The following is a 25,944-nucleotide window of genomic DNA, read 5'->3' as shown; positions in this document are numbered from 1 at the left end:
TTAAGGAAGTTACAGTCCTCAGCACTGCCAGGGATTCAGGTTTTCTCTTGGCTGCAATACCAGCTCAGCAGAAGCAGCAGTTCAGGAGAAGGCCAAATGTTTCTGTCATTTTTAAAATAACATATGCCACAGTAATAGAAAACCTGCAGATTTCACAGTAACTACTGGCTGTGGGGACACCCCAAAATCCTTATCACCTGATTATAGATGAATGCTTCTGGTAGTTTTCACCTGAATAACCTTTGCATACATCTGACCCAACATCCATATACATTATTTAGGGCACATAAAAACAGCTGATGTATTCCTCTGGACTAAGCATAGTACAGCAGCTGAACTGGCCAACTCATACAAACCAAAAATACCTCCTGGGTTTACTTGTCGACTAGTTTGCATATCATTCAGAAAGGCTGTCACAAATGACAGTATTGTGTGACTGTGTGACCACCTATTTCCATGTACCACCAGCTCACAAAAAACAATCAAAGCACCACACAACAAAAAAAAAATGCTTTTTAGGGAGATGCTTGACCAAATTTATACTACAGCACAGCAGGTATAGATATCAATATGAAGCACCATTAATACCCTATCGTTGCTGAACTAACTTTTGTACAGGTGCCACTTACTCCTGTACATGCCCTTCCCTGCCTACATGTAGAATGGCTCCCACACCGATCTATAAACATTTATTAGCAAATTACACATCACTAGACTGTGAAGAAGTACTCTGGTTCCCATAGAAAGGTGGCTAATGATCTAAAGCTATACTGTTACTAAAAAATGCTGGCCAATACAAATAACTAATACTGTAAATTACAATCAGAGGGGCTACACTATCTAATTTGTACTGTATAATTATTACAGTAGGTGGGCTGTCTCTGTAGACTTATCTTACAGTCAGTTTGTGCCCTGTGCAGTTTCCTTTTCAATTTTTCTTTTTCCTTTCCTGTTTATTCATCTTTTTTTTTTTTACCCGCCACATTGTAATTTCAATCTTAGTTTTGGACCGGTACAAGAATATATCCTCTTAAATCTAGGCATATGCTGTTATATATTATCCAGTGTTTTATCCCTCCCTGTGCCCCAAAAAAAAAAAATTCTCCTTTCAGGCAGTAAATCCTAAACTAAACTTGTAATATGTCATATGCCATGGATTACATATGGATATGTCCCACAGAAAATATTGTGCTTTGTTTCATAATAGATTTTTAAGATACTTAATACAAAAAAGACCAACTTAAACATGAGTGTGGGTGAGTATAAAGTTCACAAAAAACTAACATCATATTAAAAACATTCATAATTCAAGAATCACATTTGATACATTCTTAAAACAAAGAACTGCATAAAGCCAAAAAAAAAAAAGTAGATGGCTTAGTATTCAAAGCTCTGTATTGTTCGCTGGCATCAAATAATAAATAATTCAAAGAATGATCTCTTCTACTGCAACCATGACCTTGATTGGAAATACAAGCTGGAGGCAATCACCTCTACATATTAATGCTCAATGCGTGTGTACAGAGCATTTAGTTTGCATCTTTAAATCAAACCTACCTTCTGCTGAATTGTTGAGTGTTTAAGCTCCATGGCTTTTTTTTCCTTTGCAGCATCATCAGCAAGACATTCCAACTGCAAAAGTAGTATTTGAAAAAAATAATAGCTAGTCAAAATTAATTATTCAGTATATTTTGTACTGACATTTATTTTTCTGGATCATTTATACTGCAATAACAGAATGACACACACAATGGCTAATATATGAGTTCACGAGACAGAAGTAAGTTTCATTCAATACTGATGTTAAAGCTGTAATTATTATTAACCTGAGGACACATTGTATATCTAACTAGGTTAGCTGGTAATGGATTAAAGCACCAGTGGTTTGTGCTCACAAATGCTTAAGTGTTTGGGCTTATTGGCTGGATAACTACTCAACATCAACAAATTTGCAAAATCCATAACCTAACGCCAGGTATATGTTTCCATGCCCCTATTTCCATTGCAAAGCTTTGGCTCATCCCCTTCCAAGTCAGTGATTTTGGCTTATCTGCAGATGTGCCAAATAATTACCTGTGCGCCTAAATCTTTCATGTATGGCTCAAGTTCACTGAAAAGGTCATAACCCTGGTGAAAGAAGGCCAGATGGGCATACATAAAGGACAGCATCTGTTAATAAAGCAAATAAAAAAAACTATTAGGCAATTTCCTTGCACAAATTATTATAAACATGCAGTCATTGCAGCAGACCATGCACAAATTAACAATCATCTGCAGGTAACATTGCAGGTCTCCTCAGAAAAAACTTGGGAATACAGTCAAAATCCATGCATTCAGTGACTCAGCAACAAACTGGTACTAACCCATTCTCCTGGTCCTAAAAACACAAATTTAATAAAACCTACAACAAATTTCCCTGTGATCAGATTTCTTCCAAGAAACAGCCTATGTTTTATTAGCTCTGTACTGCAGGCGAGGGGAAGAAACTAAGACAGCTTGTCAGACTCCTGCAGCAGCTGCAGCTTATACCGGAGAGCCACAGATACACCACAGCTCAGAACAGTGCTGCAGACAGGAAGAATGTCCAGAAATCAATACGCTGCTCCTTTACAGAAAAAGTGCACAGTACATGTGGGAATATTGCAGAATCATTACATCTCCCTAGAGAATTATTGAGTGTACAAACCAATCTAATGATAGACAAAAGGTAAGTCATTTGACCATTTTAGAGCTAAATACCCTTTTCCCCATTTCTTTTAAAATACAGACAGTTCTGTTCATGTTCTGAATGGATTACAGACTTTGAAAAGTTTTCTGTTCCATTAACCTGCAAGTTGACTCTGACGTGTATTTGGTTTTAATTACAACAAGCACTGTGCATATCATGTGGTACGTTCTGCAGAAACTTACTGGGATACGTTGGTAAGGAACTGTGACCAGAGCACAAACGGAACAATGATTATCTGCAATTACCATTTCTCGGAACAAAGTACTTTGCATATAACCAAAGGAAAAAATCCCTGGGGATGATTTACACTTTTTTAGTACTTCAATGGGGAAGTATTGACTAAAAGTTCTGCATAAAAGCAGTAGTTTGTTAACATCAACGTTCTGCTATGAACTGAAGTAAAGTAGAATGCATTAAAAAGACTACAGGCTGATAAGAAGCAAATAAGTTTCAAACAGAATTTTACAATATAGTACACAAAGGTCAGGAATTGAAATAAAAGAATAAATGATTACAAATATTACTGGTTATTCTACAAAGCAATAATTTCAGCAAAAGGGAGTGAGTGCAGAAACCAAAAGCAACTAGTTATCAGATTATGATGGAGAGAAGAGAAAAAATTTATTTTGTAGTTATGTGTCTATGTGTAGTTACGGCATTACACAAATCATAACTGCCGTTTGGGCTGTCCAAGAAAAACATGTTTAATGGTTTGTTCAAATGAGCATTTATTTTCACCTAAAGTGTGCCTTTCAGAACAAATTAACAACAATTATCATTTAAAAAACAATTAGGAGTCAAATAACCTTGAAGAATATCATACTGACAAGACTGGAAGAGGACCCTATGCAGAGGTGTTCCAGGTGAGAAAACTGCTTGTCACTTGGCCACTATAGTAAACACATTCACAGATGGTGGAGATTCGATCCACCCAATGACATATCTGTTGAGGACTGTAATGGTGGAAATACTGAAGCTCAAGTTCACAGTTCTACACAACTGCATTTTTATTATATTTAATTTTTATGACAGAGACTGCAACAATATAAATGGCAACAGTGGTATTACAATGGTGTATTAGGAGATATAGAAAACAGCGACTCAGATCAAAGGTTACCTACTAATGCATGAGGATCATTAAGGCTTAATTACATTTATGATAGGTTACAAAAGGCCAGAATAGCTTACATGGAAAAAAATCTCACTCTTTTTTTCTAAGAAAATAGTAATTTGCAGAATTTCTAATCTAACTATTTACTTCATGATCATCCTTTCATTTTATGAAATTGTAGACAAAAAGTCAGTCACTTACTTATCAGTAAAGGTAATACAGCATCCTAAAGCTGTTATACATTTCAGGCCGATGCATTGTTACTTACAGATTTTAAAATCTCTGACCTTCTTTTCGATTGAAGTACATTGATCTATAAAAAAGAAAGAAATAGGTTCATCAGCCAGTATGCTAATTATTGATATAGCATTTAGAGCAACATCAATAATATACTTGCTTTCACTAATAGAACAAACATCAACAGTTATCAGTGTAAAGGCCATGTTTACTTAGAACTCTGCAGAAGTCTATGTAATGTAACACTAGGGTGTGCATTAGCAGCTAATTACCAGATACATACTATTCTCCAAAATGTACTGAAAACTGAAAAAAGAATAAAAGTTAGGGGGAAGTTAGGGGAGTGATGTGTTATATTAGGCTAACTTATGACTGATGTTGGCAACTTGATGTGTGAACCATCTTTAGGACACTTACTGATATTTTTTTTCCTATAATATTAAAGTGGAGGCTAAAGTGGGGAGCTTTGGCAGGTATATCTGTGCATTATGGAAAAACCTTGGGCCCTAGCAGTTAAGTTTAATTCTTTTTTCAATCTGGCCTTTGTAGACTTTCATCTTTACAGTTCCCAAAGTTGTGCTATTTATCATCCGAAACATTTCTTTGGAAGATAAGACAGTTCACAGATGTCTAGAACAAGCTGGATATTTGCTAACAATGACACATAATTGGACCAATGGTCAGTAGGGCCAGTATGACAAAGTCTATTTCAAATTTACAGCTGAGTGAAAATGCTTCTCTGTGCTCAACACAATTATTTAGGTAGTTTGCTTTAATCATCAGTGCTAAATGTACAAGGAACTAATGTGAATAGGTTAGCATTTTCTACATCAACCTAGGAAATTCTAAAACACTTCTTAAAAGTAATATAATCAGGGAATTTCTATGCAGTATAAACTACTCAAGAAATGTTGTAAAATGTTCAATACTGTGAAACAGGGGTGTGAGAACAAGGAAACCAGTAAATGTCAAGTGTTACCTGTAAAACGTAGTCCAGTGCAATGTGTCTAAAGCATTTCCGTGTTGCCGTCAGAATGTTGGTAGCTTCTTCTACCTCATGCTGTTTGGTTCGTGGCACCTGTGCATTTTTTGCTAGGGCATTTTCTTTTTCTTCACTGACTTTATCAAACTGTTTTTTAGAATCTTTGAATTTTCTAAGGTCTCTGGAAAGACATAGCTGTGTCACTACTAACTATATCAACACAAGCAGAACCCTATTGCTTTAAAAATGAGAAGTAAGGCTTAAAACGATAATAAATGGAATTATTGTAAATCAAAAAATAAACTGACTATAATGCAAAAAAAGTTCCAATAATACAGCCAAAATACATAAAAAAATAATGCTCTTATAAAAGATGCACTAAATGTCAAATCGAAATATGGGAAAGCTCTCTCTTCCAGATTTTGCAAAAATAAATAGAAATAGGGCATATCATAGGATGAGTAATCAACTTCAAGTCAATGTTTGCATCATGTTTTTACATCTCAATGAATATAGTTTAAACATCACTGCATTAGATTCCTCGAACATTATTGAGTCAATTTATTGTGCAAAGCAGATATCATGCCCCCCCTTTAATGTTTACCCCACACTGCACCTGCACTTTCCAGGCCAATTATAAAAAGATAAATGTATCAAGGGGGTCCCACTCTCTGCATACCTGTTAAGATGAATGATCAACAGGTCATTACTGTGCTTTATACATTTGAAGCTTTATAAATGGGGCCCTTGTATGACAGAATTATAGTGGTAAATACTGAAAGGAAAACAGGATTCTGACATCAGTATTAGTCAAGCCAAGTGCTAGTTTATGTAAAGTGTGTAAACACACCTAACAAAGCCCATTGAATGAAAGAAACGTTTAAAAAGATAATACATCTATCACAAAAGAGGTAACCAAAGTCAACTTACTCTTTCACAAATGACTGGAGCTGTGATTTGATTGATCTTTGGGCTTGGTCAAACAGGATCTGAAATAATATCTCATTAGCACATAAAGGAAATAGTTCTCACAGATGTTTCACACGTTATAGTCATACACAGAAAAAGAACGATTGACAAGGCACTTTAACATACATATTTAACCTCTAGAACGGCCTGTGCAGTTGTATTCCCCATCTGAAAACCCACAAGTGCAGACTTTCACTCTTTTTTCCTTGAGGGAAAGAGAGTTTCCAGGAGAATATTAATGTAATTAGCTTCCTGATGTTTGACTGTCATGACAGGATAAATAGCACACGTGTCTCACATACACAGAAAACATCTAGCAAGTACCATCATAACAGCAGTAAAGTTTTATCAGTTTCCGTTTTGTGAATTCCACTGAGGATTTCCTTTTCCTTTTCCTTGATACATATTATCAAGCCAATGTCCGCATAAGCCAACAAACAATAATCCTGTTAATCACTGCAGTGACTTCAGGATACATTTGCCTGTGTAGGTTAAAAACTGGTAAAGACTAACTCCAATGAAAATGTTTTTTTTCTACATATTTGAGAAAAAAAAAAAATATATATATATATATATTTTTTTATACATAAGTGAGTAGGGGTTAGTACAGGCATGGGCAAACTACGGTCCACGGGCCGTATACAGCCCAATACGGTTGTTTCCCTGGCCCTTTTGGTGTTCCATCTCTCTGGCTGGTGCCACCCTGAGCAAGGTCAGGAGAAGGACCCCGCTGGGGGTGGGGGGTGGTGCACTGGCCAGAGCTACTAAACACGTCCCCCGTTGATATCCCGGGGCACGTGGAGGTGGGCAGGCTATGTCCCTGCACACAACCCACCCACTCTCCCATGACAGGCTCAGATCTGCAATAGGGGAGTGGGTGGGGTTTTGCTATCATGACGTCACGTTCAGTGGCGTCATGATGGCATAACCCCACTCACTCTCCCATCGGCCCGGCCCTCCTTTCAAATTTTATATTGTGGCCTCTGACTGAAAAAGGTTTGCCCACCCCTGGGTTAGAACATCTGTCATCTGACACCAAGACAAGAAGGTAATGGATGAATAATAGTGACCTAGTGTAGAAATAGCAATAGAAACCTTACAGAGGTTTTCAGTTTTTCCTATATTTAAAATCACACTGTTCTGACACTCGTGTTCATTGTAAGGAAAGGTATGGGCATTTTCACTGGGCTGTGGCTACAGATAAGTTGCCTTGACAGGTATATGTTTTTCTGCAATTTGTGCTAAAGTAGTTCATCTGTGGAACAGGAGCATATGGGCGATTCCCCTCCTCCACCACACAAATCAAAATACCTTGGGCACCCTATAACCCTGTTGGTTATTTACCAGCTTCCCTTACTTGGACCACCTTTGCTAGTTACTAACCATTGCAATGCATACAGCAGCCATGCTCTGGCCTAGTTGTCTAACTATCACACTTTATCAATAGCACTTAGATCCTTGGCCTTTCCCCGTGTTCCTGCTTCAAACACATTGGGCCTGATTTATTAAAGCTCTCCAAGGCTTGAAGAGGATACACTTTCATCAGTGCAGCTGGGTGATCCAGCAAACCTGGAATGGATCTGGTCCATAATTTCAGGATTCAAAACATTTGCTAACAAATAGCAAATTAGTTTTAAGAAATCTATTCCAGGTTTGCTGGATCACCCAGCTGCACTGATGAAAGTGTATCCTCTCCAGCCTTGGAGAGCTTTAATAAATCAGGGCCTATAGCTTTATAACCTTGCTGTTAAATTGCCAATTAATATATTCTACCACTTTGACACGTGCCAATGTAATGAGATAATCAATGTTATTCACTCCACCTGTTCCTGATTTTATTGTTTTGGATGATCGTTGTCATATAATATATATATTTAATTATATATTCTTGTAATCAGATCTGTTTTCTATGATGTGCTGCATACCATATACTGATTAAAAATTTGAAGACATATTTCTAATTTTTTAACTGACACATACAGTTTAATTAAAAAAAAAAAAAAAACTTAATTCAAACCAGATGAAACCCCTGGTTACTAATAATAAATGCAAAACAATGTGCAATCTTTCTATAGAAGGTGTTTCTTAATTTAACTCCTCAAAATCCTTCCTTTTTGTCCTATATATAGTTAGCCTTTTAAGATCTCAGCCTCATTGAAGAAATCAAACCTTGGCACATACTCATGTACACTAATCCACTCCTGATCCTATAAAGATGAGCACATGCTGTAATCTAAGACAAGACAAACGCCAGCTGCTAGTCTGTACAGATCAAAAAAATGTGTACTGCAAAAGTTACATTCTAAAGAAATAGGTTAGATTTTCTTCAGAAATTCAGAAAGGTTTGTATACAATTTTAAAAACTTTCCTTCCAATGATGGTAACCCCCTAAAATCTTGTTCCAGACAGATTATGAAACTGTGTGAATGAATGGAAACATTATCATGTGTTAAACCTGTACACAATAAAGGCCTCAAGTGAAACAACAATCCTATGAAGGCAAATCAATCATATGTCAGATGCCAATATTTTGAAAACAATTACTATTACACTGATTATTTATAATCCCTAAATGAATCTGCATAAGGGCAATGCCAGCAATTGAAGGGATAGAGAAATTCTGCAGCAGGACACTGAGCGCTCTGTTATCTATAGGCACAATGTAAGAATAGAATAACTCAGTATAGCTTCATCATGCTCTGAGCAGAATCTCCTTACTTCAATTTCAATGACTTTCCATGATTTTTCCATAATGTGTCTCAGTGCAAAGGTCTCTATCTCTGTACAGGAACACACTTTACATCCTTGATGACTGTCCTTACTCTACCTCTCCATCTGTATTCAAGATGTGGCATAAGGAAATTAGGTTTCACAGAATAATGGAGGTAGAAATCAGGACAGTAGTGGTATTGCCAGATCTCACTCCAAATCTTTTGGGTCTAGAAGTCAGAAGTTGCAGCGCCTCACAAAGGACAAGGGATACTCTTTTCAAGGCACCGATTAGGTACTTTAATACATCTAGATTTTAGCGTTTAGATGGAAAATCTTCATATATTGAGTTCCCTCCACTAAGTGTTAAGTAACTAATATTAAACATTTCCACTGTGTACAAAACAGTGTTAAACAATACAAATGTAAGAGGTTATATATTCATAAATTTAACAATTCTTTTCCATATATTATTCCATATAAAATTCTTTGCATTACATAAAACATAGAACTTTACTACCCTTAGATAAACTGTAACATACTAGCTGCACTAGAATCAACTTTGAACACTTCCTTCATGTACTTACATTATGAAACTTTATCATTTCTTCAAGACTTTCAGAAAACTTTGTCAGGCTACTCTGCAGGAAAAAAAAACATAAGCTAAAAATAAAACTAAAGTAAAATACAAGGCTGCACATTTTTTCAGGAAAGAACTATAATGCCTTACTGCCATTAATGGGTAGTACACTGAGGCAACAGTCAATGTTTAAATGTGAATACAAATAAAGGCCTGATTAGTTGTTTCATTTTGAACTTTGTGACTTTACCATGCACCTTCATTTTGCCACTGCAGCACCCAAAACTCCTATGCCAGTTATAACAAAATTGAAACCTCCCCCAGGGCTATGCACCCCCTGCCCGCTCCCCTAACCATCAATATTGGCTGCACAGGGTGAGGGTCATACATTTCCCAAAGAACTAAAGTACTGGAACACTGATGAGGTCCAGATTCAAACAGGCACAATGAGGAGGAAAATACAAATTCTGATCTAGCAAACGCATTATTCCGCATTGGTAGATTTAATACCAAATTCCAGGTAGATGTAAAAGACCACTATATGCGCCGTATTTATTGGAAATCTCATTTTAAATACAGCTGTTATAAGGACCGGAATCTGTTTATATTACCATTACAAAATTCCTGATTCTGGAAAAAGGAGGGTAAGGAGTGTCAGTCAGACACTAATATATGGAGAAGTGATATCAGTCTAACACTGGGAGCAAGATGGACATAGACCAGCAAGTACTACTTTCCTGCATAAAGAAAAGCTAGATCACCGACCTTAATATACCGTCTAGAAGGTGCCCAAGGTTAAACCTCAGTGGGTTTATTTTGCTGTATTCTTTATCCCACTGGCAAAATGTAATTTCTACAGTGGTCACCAGGACATAAACTGACAAACATCACAGCTGTCACTAGAACAGTCCTTGCAAACGGCACCAACTTGGATTTTCACTCATTAAAAAAGACAAAAACTGGCCAATGTCTACTTGTTCCTATCTTTTAACCGGATGCCTAATATGCCAAACACACATACTTTATAAATGGTAGCCGTTCTTTAAACTATTACATTTATTATTGAAATTCCTACATGAATCTGCTTAAGAACAATGCCAGATATTGAAAGAAAAGAGAAATTCTGCAGCAGCACACTGAGCGCTGTATAGCTTCATCAAGCAGAAACTGCTTACTTCAATCACTTCGTCCTTGCTAGAAAATTGGGCCAGGTCCCGGATTCCATTCATAAATTGCTTGTTGGCAGTACAAAAAGCTTTTCCAGCATCGATCATTCCAATGCATAGTTTTACCAGCTAGATGAGAGAAAGTAAAATGTTTACTAATTCAGATAACACTTAACCCTGTATAATCATTAATCAAACCCTCCATGTTTATCTAACAGCGGTTGGTTACTTTCTACAATGAGTTAAGTACATTTAGTAAAATTATTATTTCTGCCATAAAATCTTTATTTCATAAAGTAAGTGCAATGTAATTTATTTAGAACTATGAATGACACAGCAAGTTCTTCAGTAAAGTAACTTGCATCATCCCTGTACAATTGTAGCAGTCGGATTATGGTCATAAAATCAGCAATATTTGATATATAAGAGTAACTGAATATTTTTACCTTGTCGAGCTTCTGCTCAAGTTCTGTTACATCCCCTTCAACTTCTTCTAAGGCTGCTCTGTAGGATTGAGATCAAATTTTATTAAATTGAGAACAACCTGAAAGGTACAGAAATAATAAGCCATACAATGGAGCACAAGACATTATCATTGCCTATTGACTAACTTCAGCACCACTAAAAAAATTACACATGGTCATGGCTGCTCCTAACTGATCTCCTTGATCATAAAAGGTGACCCAGGGATGGAAAACCACAGTGACCAGTAACCATCAATAAAAGAGCAGAACACTCTGATGACTATACCTTGAAGCATAATAATGGTCCTTTCGAGCTACAGATTGATAATTCTTTAGTATGCTTCTAACTTTCTGAGTGGACAACATGATGCCACATTGAACTCCCTTTATCAGCTTCACATCACACTTCTCCCCCACTTCCAAAACATACGTTGGAGGCGTTCTGTTGTCCAAGGAAATAATTGGTTAGAGCAGATAATACTGCTTGTGACTTCATTAAAGTCAGTGTTACACAGAAAACCTGGATTTATAACAAGATCACTGGGTATTTTTCTGCATTGGAATGTTTTGTAAAGAAACAAAAACATAAGGCAATGTGAATATACAGATTTATTTTTATTTTGCAAAATGCCTCTGTCTAGGGATTTGTTTCTCAACTAGGCTTTCTCCAGGGGATCCTTGAACAATAGGCGATTTGTGACTGTCAGGTCTGTGATGGTGACATTCTTCACACTGGCCAGTAATGTAATAAGCATCCCTACAACTGACCACCACAATTATGTACTGAAGGCTGCGGATATAGTAATTTAGCAGGGGTTCTCTAAAGACCTGAAAGTTATTTCAAAGGGTCCCCCTATCTTACAAAGGTTGAGAAACACTGCTCTAGGCTGTATATTTGGTGCCATACCAGCACAAAAAATAAAACTTTGCACACTACAAACAGAGGTAGGGGTGAGGTGAGCTGGCCAAACCTACGCAGATCATACATATTACTCAACCTATTGGCATACAAAAGGCATTTTGCTTTATACATTATAAGGTGTGCAGCTTTAAAATAAAATCAATTTAAGCATATTTTTAAATTAAGAAACAAAAATAATTTTGAAGAAAGCCAGAAATGCTTTAACTACAAGGTAGTGTTCCCAGCCCAGATAAATTGTATTCTGAAGTGTTTTCTTGAAATTGAAGTGGAAAATCAAGCTGGGCAAGAACCTTCATGAAAAAGCGGAAGGTCATCTGAAAACCTGGAGGTACAGGAAAGAGCAGATGTATAACGAAGCCAGCCAAACAGTATACTAGTTGGGCAGAGATACCGGATGAATGAACAAATGTGTGCAGAACTTCATGATGGTCTCGCTGCCATGTTGCAGGCTGCTTCTGCCTCCATTCTTTTAGCACTCAGTCTTTCTATTTTTGTTCCTTTAACTTAAGCCTGTAATTAGGCAAATCTATGCTTCAGAGCCATGGAACAATACAAAAGAGTGCAATGAGCTATGTCACATGAGGAAAAATTCAAGCATTACCACCAACGGGGTTAACAGACATTAGCCATACCATGATGACAGATACCAGTAACCCAATAGCAGTTTTCAGGTAATTTTCACACACACATACAGCAAAGCCAAGATTATGGAGGAAAATGAGAATGGAAAAACAAGAATAGCACATCAAATTAGGTTTGGGGTCTTTAGGCTAGGGTCAAGCTGATGGCAAGATTGGGGTGTGGTTACCACTTCCTCACACCCCTAAACTGCACCGTGGGGTAGCGTCTCACCTGCTGCAACCCTGGGAAGAATAAAAAGGGCAATCAGTGAGTGGTTCAGTACCACCTATTGTAAAATGTTTTAGCACTGGTTCTTTAAGAAGAACAAAAGCAGAGGGCGCCTAAGAGACTGGAAAGATGCCAGCTGCATGGAAATGCCTGGTCCTGTCTAAATCCACAATCAGACAGGTCATTATTATAGAAAGGTACAAGTTATCTTCCTTCTGCAATAATCGCTTTCACCTGCCTGCTCTGGGTTCTAGGAAAAAAAAGGTGAGCTGCATTTATGCCTCATTAGCTTTGGTTACAAGGTTACCCGGCATTCCCAGCATCCTCTGCATGCCTGGAATGAAGTTACAACACCCCAGCTTAGCTAATAGATGGCTGAATATCGTTTACGGGGACAGGTGTGTAACGCAGAAACGGAAAAAGAGAAATTTGTATATGTGTATGTATCCCTGCAGAAATGTTCCTTACTATAGATTATTTGTATTTACTTGCAAAGTGACATTGAATTTACTAGACTAATAGACTATTTCATTTCTGAGGATAGCCCCTTCTCTCCTTTTATTTATAACGGTCTGTGCTGGCTTAAGACCTCCAAATCTTCTCTCCTACTTCCATACATAACTATTTCTAGCTGTTGGGGAAAGTGTAAAGCAAAATACTTAAGTGGTAGCGCCAGCAGCAGTCTCAGGGCCTCTGGATATCTACAAAGGGGAAGTATTTATAGGTGAAGGATATGGGTAAAATATGGTAATTCTCATAGTCAAACTGCTAAAATATAGCTGAACACTGAACGCAAGGAAAACAATTCTAATCCAACGCTGGTGACTTTCACAAATAATACAACCACTCTGGCATGTATGTATGTGGTGTCAAAGAATATTTGCTTTAAGTGCGTGTGTAATTAGGGTATGTAACTACATGTATTTACCACGCATTGCACTGGTTTACTTCCTGACCACGAGAAAGCACGCTTTGTGCCATTAACACATAAATATAACAAACAGACCTTTGATAAATGGGTATTCCAACCAACAACATGTTTTTAAACACTGAATATTATGTGCCAAAACTAAAACTTTGAAAAAGCATGTTATAATGCTACAGACGTACAATATAAATGACATGCCAGTACTCCAGGTGTAGTACAACTTGTAGTTTGGGAGGGGATGGGATTACATCTCACCTGGGAGAGAAGTCAGGTTATATGTATAGGCTTGACATAGGGCAAAAACAGGGCACAAAAAGGGATTGACTGGACGAAAAATGGTAGCAGAAATGGCAAAGCTAGAGGAGCAAGATCATGATATAGAGAGGTCCATCAAAGTTTACTCCAGTTACAGAGGACCTGATTTATGATGAGAAAAAGAAAAGCTCTGTGCAAACCTCCCTTGATGCTTACTTTAAGAAACCGACTCCAGTAGCAGAATCAGACCCCAACTCCCCAATACTAGTCCTATCCTCTCCAACAAGTTCATCATCTTTTATGGAGATTGTTCAAGGTTGTACTGCTGTTTAAGCATTTACAAATTCAACTGAAGAACCCATCTCGTTCATAACACAGGGACTGCCAGTAATGACATTTGTACACCCCACAACAAATATTAGCAGAACTAAGGATCTAGATTTTTCTGTGCACCTAGAAGAGATTATGCAAAACAGGCAATCTTGGTGAACCTCTATAGTAAACCATTGGGACCCAACCATAAACTAATGGTCCCTAAAAGGTTTCCCTCATTCACAACAGCAAGCTCGGCAGAGGTTACAATACATATAAATATCAAACCTATACTTTTTTATTCTAAAACTGTATGTTATCACAATGCATTTTTCTTATTACCTAGCCCTGCCATATGGCCCATGTTCGACAAAGCAGGTACTTGTTTCAGGTTCTTGGGCTCCCCCAGATCCTAAATCTTTCTTGTACTCATGGATCAGCCACCGTCACAACCAACAATTGATCTGCCTCCTGACAACCCATCCCTGTCTATTGGCAGCCAAGTGCAATGGATGGCCTCAATGACGACCAGAAATACACTGGAAGAAGCATGTTACTTTATCCCAAGGAATATAATTTGAAGTTCTGAATCATGTTTAAAGAGCACTTGGTAAGAGAAAAGTCACTGCAGACTTATTTTAAACTTGGATATAGAAACATAAAAAACAGAGTTCACCTGCAGATTAAACAGATAAACTAAAACTTTCCTTATAAGACCATCTCTGACAAATTTAGCAGCCCGCCACACTTTATAAATAATAAAGTCACATTTTGGGCAATAACAAAATGCAGAAATAGAACAGAAAAACAAAAGCAAAAATTATTTCATTGATCTTGAATACAATTAACTACTACTGGTCAACAGGGATCATTTGTGATCAGCATACAACCATAAACAATATAATTACTCACAAGTTAGTCGGAACAAAACTGGAACGAAACAATATTTCATCAGCAAAACAGAATAAAAAAAGTTGATACACCACCACCTCTGCTGCTTCCCCCATCTCTTAGATAGTAAGCTCTTCTGGGCAAGGTCCTCTCCTCCTCCTTATGTTGGCGCGTATTATAAATACATATTAATAATAATATTATTAATAATAATAATAATAATAATAATAATACAAATTAGCTCGCCAAGAAGTAAAGTAGCTTGTACCATTTTCCTGTGTGATGTATTTGTTACAGCATGTAACAATCATCAACAAACAATTATGTTTAGAATTTGCGTTATGGATTGATTTGCATTCGTTCTGCAACAAATCTCTATATGTATATAAAATAAATGAAAAACAATGTCAAACAATTTGATTTAATTGCTACAGACAATACGCTTCCACTACAATCCATGGATAAGAATAAATTAATATAAAAGGGATACATACAAGAAAGTTAAAAAGCATCTGTTACACAATTATGATGTTGCCTTTCAACTTAAACTACAATTTTCAATGGGGGGACATAAAATTGAATACAGATGTTTAGTGAAAGGGTTACCACGTTTTTTTTTTTTGTTTGCCTTGGATGTTTTTCCATTATATCCTGCCAAGGGAAACATACTGACATTCAATACTAAAAACTCTTTGGGAAGGAGGAACATGGAGTGTTTGGAGGCTACTAAAAGGTAGGTGGATGCAAAGTGAGATTCCATCTTTTTGAAAATATGTGCTGACATGTATATTGGTTTTATTTATTTCTGCCTTGTTGGTGATGCATCAACTTTTTATCATCGTTTTGGTGTAAGATATAGGCAAAGATCAACATTCAAAGCCCTCAAGCTTTCCTGCATGCATTGCTTTTCTGTGGAGGCTGCAAGGAAACTGTACTAAGGGTACATGTCAGGTGTAATAAGAGTTCAAATCTTTTCCATAACTATGGTAAAAAGGAGGCAAAAAAGTGAAAAGATATATTAAAAAAGTGCTAAAATTGAACCAACACAAAGAAAACAAGAAAAAAGTTTTTTGAATGTAGTCCTGCTAGTAATAGTATTTGTAGGACAGTCACCTGAGAGATGATAATGGTTCCTCCTTCTATAGGTTATACAATAGTACTAGTAAACCCCCTTGTTCTCTTGGAAGATTCCTGGATATAGCATTAGTATTTGTGTAGCTATACCTCCAATGTGGGGAGGACACAGCAGGGTGTCTCATTCTTTCCCTCTTCCTTTTAAAAAGCAGAACAGCACTGCTTGTACAGGCAAGTTCATTATACTGTCACTGGAAACAATCAAACATTGCTGACTGGGCTCTACAAGCTGTCATCTGTCATGAGGATCTTCCAGAGAAAAAAGAAGGAAGATTGCTCTGATTCATGAGCCAGAAAGCTGACCCTAAAGTACCCTTTTCCAGATAAGGAACTATCTGATCCTCAATGCCAGACAACTTGGTCTGCTCAGGAACTCCAATGATATTCTCTCTGGTAACAGTGTAGAATATTAACAGAAGGATTGTGATGAAGATACTGCAAGAAGGACAGCCCTTGGAGTGTAGAACTCAAAATTGAAAAGTGATTGTCTGAACATTTTAACATGGAAGACGTATTCTGGGCTAAGCTGAATGAAGTTGGTGAGATGATTCCAAAGGGTTCAGGACTCATCCCAATCTCGACAATTTGGGATGTGTTACAATCTGACTGTGGAACCAGAGAACTTGGCCAAACTTTGAACAGCTTGGTGCCGGACAAATGGGTCTGCACTCTATGCACAGCTCAGTGTAGGATAGTGGGAGACATGACGGGTATCCTTGCACCCCATGGGGCTAGCAGAACAGCACTTTACATCATACCAATCAAGATGGCCCAAGATCCAACACACAAAAGAGGAGCAGGAGAAGAAGGTCATGTCCATAGCAGAGTGAGAACAGGTGAATGTAAATAAAAGGGTCATCACTTCTCCCCTCTACAATAAAGTGCCAGCCAGATCCCATTTTTTTATTTTTACATTTAGTTCTGCTTTAACTGAAAAAAAGTTTTTGAAAAAAAAAGAAGATATTAATTCTGATGGGTTAGCTTTGTGAATTTGGCCTAAAGTATACAATGAATAATCTGTAAACATTGCAAATGAAGAAGCTTACACAAACACAACACATTATTGCAAAATACGTAATATGCTATCTTCCATTCAATGGGGTATAATATTCTGTTCCATGTATACATGAGTGCCTTGTTTTTAACAATGTTTTGTCTTTATTTTCCCAAAATGAAACGCATTTGTTTTAGAGGAAAAACTAAACATACACCCATACAGTAGGCTTCCACATCTGACCAATTTTCCAATTCGTGGAAAATGAACTCCTCATCACACTTTAATATCAAGAAAAAGTGATGCTAGACTAGTGAGCCACCTCTCTGTATCATGTAAATGTAGTTTGAGAGAAAGAAAGAGGTAGTTCTTTGAAAATAAATGTGTGTATTCAAACTTTTTTACATTTGTTATTAATGTAAAAAAGTTCGAATACATGCATTCCTTTTCAAAGAACTACCCAGAGCCTCAAACCTCAAAGTTTTCCAATACATTTGCATTAGATGTGAGGTTTTTAAGACCAAGCAATGTCACATGGGGAAGGGATAATTCCAACCTTCAAATCTTTTACACAGGGATTCCTGTCCTCCATACTGCCAGCCCAACAGTGGCAGAGAAAAAGGATTGAAAGTATTTGCTGCTGGTGAGGGAGCATTACCTGAACCCGTTGCTTCACAGGGCCTGAACATAGTTATCTAAACTACAGATTTATATCAATTCTTTCTAAAAATAAAAGTGTTAAAATCTAAAGAATTGTATAAATATTAATAATACTCTAATTCGCTTAGTATTTACTGAGCAATGGGACATTTTTCAACTTCCACATCCAATAATGCTTCCTGTCTGTAGACACAGCAACACAAGGGAAAGCGTGCAAAGAGATAATAAAGAAGTGGTCACCACCAGACTCTGCTGGTTTCTTGTCTTTAACATGCAAATCTCCCACGGATACATTTTAACTACTGAAAGCAAAAATAGATTTTGCAATACCGCTCAAGTTTTAATTTTGTACAACTGCAGCCCTTTTCCTTTTCTCAAAACAACTCCAAAATAAACATGTTGTAGCCAGCAAGCCCAGGCCTCATGACATGTGTTAATGTAAGTGGAGAAAACAAGTTCATAGCTCCTCCAGGAGCAAATACATGACCTAAGAGCATCAGATGGCCTGCAAATGTTTGTTGTTTGATCCTCACTGCATATCATTCACAGGGCAAGTTAAATGAGGACTCCGTCTGAGCCAAGACTGTCTTATCAGCTTGTTGCATTTTTGGTTTGTTAATATCTACTTTATATAATATATACAAACATCATAAACATGCAAATTAGATAACTGTCATAAAATGAGAGGCTAGAGAAAGCAGCTTCATGGAAATAGATCTAAAACCTCTCTGCTAAACAAATAAAGCGGTATTTGCATCTACAGTGGTCATATAAAAGGAAAGGAGTAGAAAACAATAACTTTCTCTATCAAGCAGCTGTATGTTCGATGTCTAGTCACATTTTTAACTGCCTGACAAGTTTTCTGTATCGTAGATTCTCCCGAGTAGCAGTCTGTATCTTAGGCTACGTACACACGTGCAAACATTGTTGTTGGAAAGCACCTTTCACAATCCTTTCCAATGACAAAAGACTGCAGGATGCATGAACGAGTGCTGTACATACAGAGCAGTTCTGTTCTATGCTGTTTAGTGAACAACAGGGCGGCACCCCGCTGTGCTCTCTCCCCTTCACTTTCATTACGATCATTCCTCGTCCATCGTCCGTGGATCTGGCAGGACGGTCATTTGGACAACAAGTGCTGTACACACGCCAGATTCTCGTCCGATATCAGCCCTGGGGATATTGTGGGACCAAAAGCATCCAACATGTGTACGTAGCCTTAGACATCTGTAGGGGCTTACTTAGCATGGTGGCCTAGTCCATTTTATTTCTATTACAGGACAATTTTCATTATGGCTTAAGGCTCGTACAAATGCAATATTTTTTCACCTAAAATAAATGTTCATGATCAACTTGGGTGAAAATATAGCACCCTTACAGTGGTCACCCAATGCTGTTTAGTGAACCAACAAGCTGGACCACTAAATGACCAACAGATGTTGTTTTGAAAGAGAATAAAGCAGAGCTCCCTGTTTATTCTGCTGTTACTAAAAACCATCAGCAATGATTGTTTCCAATGACAATTACTCAGCAAAACTGTATCTAGTTTAGTGAGCATAGGATTCATGGAATGTAGTAAGTTTTTGCATTCCAAAATGTCATTTATCTCATTATTTAAAGTGGACAAAGTTAATGTAAGACTATCTTGAAGGTATAGATGAAATAAACAATAAACCATGCGCTCCAGTGTCAGCCAATAACACTGTGGATGTATCCTCTACATCAACAGTCCCCAACCTGTGGTCCACCCCTCTGGCCGGTGCACACCCCAGAGGAGTCAGGAGAGGGACCCCGTCTGGGGGAGGCGCACTGGCAAGAGCCGCGGACCATGTCCCCCATATGCATCGCAGACCCAGGGCGGTGGGCAGGTTCTGGCATTATAACATCATTCTGGGGGAAATTTCTTCCCCTTTAAATAACACAGCTCCCCGCGCATGCGCAGTCAATAAATTTAGTTGTCCGTGGCATCCAAAAAGTTGGGGGAACATTGCTCTACATGGTCACTGGTAGATTGAGGGTAACATAAGGCCTCTCTTTGTGCCTCTGCCTATAGAAAATGTACACGTCAGTCTGTCTTTAAAGTTTGCACATGCACCATAGGCCCATTTATTCTTGTTAGTGGGATGTTTTTCTGCTGTTGCTAAGGAGACTGGGGGGGGGGGTCTTTGCTGGTCCAAATTGCCTAGGACATGGCTGTAACTCAAAGGTTTTTACAGGATGCCACAGTTATGTATTGGCATCTTTAGACATTTTTACCATATACCTGAAGCATTTTTCCTGTGATTAGAAAAGGAAAACTAATTTTACTTTACCTTCCTAAACCAGGAAGGAGACACAAATATGGGCAATGTCACTTCTCAGCAAATCTCTTAGAGGGCTGTTTATAAATCAGGGAATCTCTCATTATTATTACAGTTGTTGTTATTATTATTAAACAGGATTTATATAGCGCCATCATTTTACACAGTGCTGTACATTAAATAGGGGTTGCAAATGACAGACAGGTACAGATAGTGACACAGGAGAAGTGGACCCTGCCCCGAAGAGCTTACAATCTAGGAGGTGGGGGAAGTAACACACTCATTCACTGAAAAATTCCCCAGCAGAGAATCCACTACTGCTATTGAAACAAATGGACCTGGAACATTCTCCACCATGTAATGTCAGTCACCTTCACTACTTTATAAATAAGACCCTTAAGAGATTATACATTTTTAGAGTATGAACCTTTTTGCACTTGAACACTGAACCTTTTTGCCTTGACTACATCTAGCTATCTGTATACATAAAAGCACGTTAGACCGTAAGCATGAGCTGGTGTTTGGGCGGCATAATAGGTGTTCTTCTATTGCCAGTAGGAGAACACGCTAACATATTTTATTTATCTATTTCAATATATATTACTTTAAAAAAAAACATGTCATGCTTTTTTTAAAACCAGATTTACTGCAGGTCCACTGAATAAATATCTTCTATAGATAGAAATCTAGGAGACACTTCAGTGACATAAATACATTTGTTACGGTCACTTTCGATCTATATAGGATAGATGGCCTGGGTGTAACACCTGAGGTATATATACACACAGACTTGTTTCCTTCCTTTATTAATTGTCAGACTTAACAAAGCTTCAGTATTTCCTCCATGGGGAATCTCTAACCATGTGGGGATGAAAGCAAGAATGAAAAGGACAATACAACAATAAATGTGGTCCTGATTATGTGAAAACTTTTACAGAACTAAATCGCTTACATGTGAGAACAATCCTAATGGAATATAAAACAAACAAAATTTTGATTCCAAGTAAAACCTGACTTTTTGCAGTATTTGTTCCCATCTTCTATGTTTAGAATTGTTGGATTTTGGCATCATTGTTACTAGTTTTCTACTGTATTTCTACTTTTTTTTCTAATAAAAAACTTGTTAAAAACAAAACAAACTTATGTTGTTAATTTTTTAAACAATTAACTTGTTTCCATGATAAAGGTAAACAGATCCAATTAGATAAGAATAAAATGCTTCAATGAGAGAGAACAGATAAACAATAAGTGTTGTTTACAATTACCCCAACACACAGCAAAACGGAATTGTGAGCTTAGATCCCCATGAGGAAAAACAATAGAAGAACTTGTTTTCCTTACATCAGTGCTGATATATGTAATCTAATCATCTAATTATGTACAAAATGGAAATTAGGAATATTCTTCTTCACACAATGAGATCTTTAAAAGGTGAGATTAAAAGTAAAAATTCAATCTTTTAGTAAAGTACTGGAATGAATAACAATAACACAACCAAAGTCTAAAAAGAAAATCAACAAATGGAATAATAAAAAAAGACTAAATAATGCAGAATTTTGAGAATAGAAGGATCCCAGAAAAACTTTTTTTATACACGGCGCATGTTGTGGTGTTCTGCAACCATTTGAAATAAAAAAGGAAAAATTTATACACATTGCTAAATACTGAAAAAAAAAACTCTGGCTCTGCAAATTGAAGTTTATCAACATCTGTGCTCCTATTTCCTTCAGTCACAGAACTGAAGACTCCAAGCACAGCCCCACTGTGGTCTATGGGGATTGCAGGTGGCTGCAGTACAATGCACACACTACAGTACAGAAATTCCTAAAAAGAAAATATTTTATCACCCTAGCAAAAAGTGCTGAGAAGATCTGGGATCCCAAGATGTGTTCTACCACTAACTGTACATTGGAGGATGCCAATGCTAACCTCCTACTGAAAGGTCAAACTAGAACACTGCGGAAGAAGAAGCTGAAACACTAGCTCTTATACAGAAACACACAGTTAAACAGTATGACAAGTAAAAAAATAACAAATAAAACAGATCTGAATGCATTATAATGCCCTGGTATACAACTTAACATCAAACCAAATCTACCGATAAGGCTTGACCCAGATTTCTGTTGCAATTTCCCTGCAAGTATTGAAGGCGCTATATAAATCCTGTTTAATAATAATAATAATAATAATAATAATAATATTAGCACTCCAATCAACTCAATGCACATGACTTGTGCAATACAGAACACAGACCAAAACCATCTAGGAGTTGTAATGTACTGAAGGAGAAAAAAAATGTGTGTGTTTGTTGCAATCCTGTGTTTAGCTAAAAAGGGAGCAAGGCTTGAAATGAATGGGCTGCCTTACTGCAATGCTTGTAATATAAAAAATATTAGGTTATTGTGCATGTGGCAAAGCATCACAACACAGTGCTAAAGGTTAAAATGGGCAATAAACAGTGCTTGTCCAAGCATGGATCCCCTGGTATTAGAATGAGCTGTCTTGCAAAAAGAGATTTCTACAAACATGAATATTTCTACATGGATGGGCATATATGTGTAAAAAGTAGCAGCAAGTTCTATATAACATTAAAATGTTCTACAACATAACATACTAGCTCTATATCAAGGCTTTGAAAACTCATTGGATTTTAGTCTCATTGGTTCCCTTTAGAAAAGATCACATACATCGGAGCTCAATATCGCTAAGCAAGCAATAATGATCATCTTACCAAACATTATGGATATTCATTTCAATACTGCAAATTATTACAACCCTGACTGGAGGGAACTGAGAACTTGTATAATTCAAGTGGATATCAAAGAAAACAGCAGTAAGAAGAGTTAATATTTATTAAAGAGGAACTAAACTAAAAAAAAAAAAAAAAAAACACATTTAACAGGAAGTAAAGGTTTCAAACAGAAAACATGCAAAGTCTTCCAATAATAGAGCGCCAACATCAGTGGTTGTACAGTGACCAAAAAGGATTGCAGTGGACCCGAGAGAGTCGGCAGTGGTAACAGGATCCCAGACCTGTCATGGCTGCAGGATGCTAAGATCACAGCAAAAGTTCCCAAATAAATACTTTATTATAGTAACCAGAACAATAATGACAATGAAGGTAAGCAGGCTCCCTGGGTCCATTCCTTTTAGCAAAACTGGGGTATGCCACCCAAAATATAAAGCAATGCGCCTTATGTTCTCCACAATGTTAATGTGTGCGGACATCAGATTGTAGTTTTGCACAGTGCAGCAAATTCCAACTCAATGTAAAGAATTGCAACACAGCGGTGCAAAAATGTGAAATGTTCACTTAACAGCTCAGTAAATAGGACAAAGCTTTTCTCACATGCAGGTGAAATTATAAGGGGGAAATTTTCTTACAAACAACTGCATGATTGCAGTAAGCACAGATTCACCTCATTCTGAGCAAAGGCAAAATATAATTTATGACTAGTGATCAGTTTGTATTCCTTTAGGAAATTCACACAGATAGGTTTTCCATGTAATATGAGTCTCATTTATGACAGCTGTCCCTGGATAAGATGTCCTCTGGTCAGAGATCTCAACTCATCTTCCAGTTATTGATAGCAAACCTTAGATTTCCTCTGACTTTGGTCACCACCAGGAAGATTGGCTGGCAAAATGCAACTTACCAACACGTCTATAACTGGTCAGCAAGTCATACCCAATAATACAGATTATTATTATTATATAGGTATAGAGTGCGGAGATATTACACAGTGCTTTACACTCATGTCACTAACTGTCCCCAATTCATCATCCTATGACCCCACCTCAGTCCTAGTCTAATATCAAAGACTGGTGTCCCATACCATAGTCACTGTCTGATCCCCGTACCATAGTCGCTGTCTGATGTCCCAAGCATAGTCCAAGTCTAATGTCCATACCACAGTAATGGTGCAATGTCCCTAATATAGTCTAATTCCGATGCCCATAGCACAGTCTGATGCCTGTAGTACCGGTAAGTCTTGGTCCAAGGTCCATACTATAGTCCTAGTCCATTGCCCATACCACAGTCCTCTCTAGCAAAGTCTGATGCCCATACCAGTCCTGGTCCAATGACCCTACCACAGTCTGATGACCCTACTATTGCCTAAGGCTAGGTAACCACGTGCAATTGTTCCTGTCCGATAATCGGCTCATGCCTAATATCGATCAAGAATCTGGTGTGTGTACAGCGCTCATCGTCCTTCATCCAAATGACCGTCCTAGTGGATCCATGGTCGATGAAAGATCGTAATGAAAGTGAAGGGTAGAGAGAGAGCACAGTTGGGTGCCGCTCCGTTGTTCTCCCCCCCCCTTCCCATAGAGCAGAACAGTGCTGTCATTAGTCATTGGAAAGGATTGTAAAAGACTCTTTCCAACTATATAATTATTGCACGTGTGTACATAGCCCAAGTCCGATGCCCAAACCACTGTCCTGATCCAATGGGCCTACGCTTGCCCTATTCTGATGCCCATGCCAGTCTAATGACCCTACCATTGCCCATACCACAACCATAGTCTGATATTCTTGCCACAGTCCCAGTTTGATGCCCCATGTGTCCCGGACCCATCTGGGTGGCAGCATGGTACCCCTGCGCTGTCTTTTAGGATACCCTGACATGTGATGAGGGTGGATCATGTCCGTGACACTGGGTACGGTGCCCATGCTTTGTGCTGTTCTTGCAGTCAGGTGATTATGTCTCCCATAGAGCAGCATGGTACAATGTCACTACAAGAATCACACTTCCTGATACCAGGCACCCGGTATGACCCTTGTACTGCTCACCCCGACCAGCCTGCTGAGACAAAACCATGTATCCCATGTATTGCCTATATTCCCAATAGTCCATGTATTCCTCATATTTCCTATAGTCCATGTATTCCATATATTCCATGTATTCCCCGTATTCCATATATTCCCTGTATTCCCCGTATTCCCTGTATTCCAGCACACAGGAGCTTTATCCTGCAGTGATGCAGCAAGTCCCTTCTGTGAGGTTCGCACTACTTTCACTCAGTTTCAGAGTTCCATTCCCCCTCCCCCTCCCCCTCACACATTACACAGCAACCCCCGACTTTACCTGAACCGAGGGGAGTCCTTCAGGCACTCCTCAAAATCCACCGTCACTTTCATGTCCGCGACCTCCCTGGCACTCCTGTGGATACGTGAGGACGGAGCAGGCTCACGGGCCGCGAACACTGGGCACAACCGGACAGGAAGAAGCAAATAGAGCTACAGGAGTCCACTAAGCGGCGCTGTACATGGCCAGCTCTCCCCTTACCGTACAGCCTGACACAGCCAGCCTCCCAGCACACACCATCACTGCACCCAGCCCTGACACGCCCATTCACCGAGGCAACCCGCGGACAGACAGCTATGACAGCCAATGGGATGATGGAGTGGGCGGAGCAATTTAAACTGGAGGGCGCGCCTGGTTGCTAAGAACAACAGGGAAGTGGGATGAGTCACCCTGGAGGGAAGGGAGGGAGAAGAGGCCTGGGAAAGGATAGGGCGAGGTAGAGCTGAGATTAGCCGTTGAGGATTGCCCTCACCCCATAAAGTCATTGTGTACAGTGCTGAGCGGACACCGAGAGCCGCCAAATACTTCCGTGTGGTGCCTGCTGACATCAGCAGAAAGTGACAACGCACATGGCTGGGGGGGGCTGTAATTCAGGTGTCTGGGATCCTCACACAGCTCCTCCTATACCAGTACAATAATAAGCTGGGAGATGCCGTGACCACA

The 25,944-nt window shown here is 38.4% G+C and overlaps 1 protein-coding gene across 4 annotated transcripts in view; it reads right to left on the bottom strand.

The window, feature by feature from the left end:
* The window catches only part of ACAP2 (ArfGAP with coiled-coil, ankyrin repeat and PH domains 2), a gene marked incomplete at its 5' end in the record, with an annotated part of 57,733 nt that extends 32,222 nt beyond the window's left edge, over positions 1-25,511 (bottom strand). For 3 of the 4 annotated variants that reach the window (XM_072408197.1, XM_072408200.1, XM_072408199.1), the window contains 9 exon segments: positions 1,558-1,632; positions 2,074-2,169; positions 4,108-4,152; positions 5,056-5,239; positions 5,989-6,047; positions 9,324-9,377; positions 10,492-10,611; positions 10,929-10,986; positions 25,282-25,511. In XM_072408197.1, the coding sequence (XP_072264298.1) occupies positions 1,558-1,632; positions 2,074-2,169; positions 4,108-4,152; positions 5,056-5,239; positions 5,989-6,047; positions 9,324-9,377; positions 10,492-10,611; positions 10,929-10,986; positions 25,282-25,334 (744 nt within the window). 4 annotated transcript variants of the gene reach the window in all.
* Positions 25,512-25,944: the final 433 nt, after the last annotated feature.

Source organism: Pyxicephalus adspersus, chromosome 4 (genome assembly GCF_032062135.1).
Source record: "Pyxicephalus adspersus chromosome 4, UCB_Pads_2.0, whole genome shotgun sequence".
NCBI classification, from domain to species: Eukaryota; Metazoa; Chordata; class Amphibia; order Anura; family Pyxicephalidae; genus Pyxicephalus; species Pyxicephalus adspersus.
This window is presented reverse-complemented; position numbering and strand designations above follow the sequence as displayed.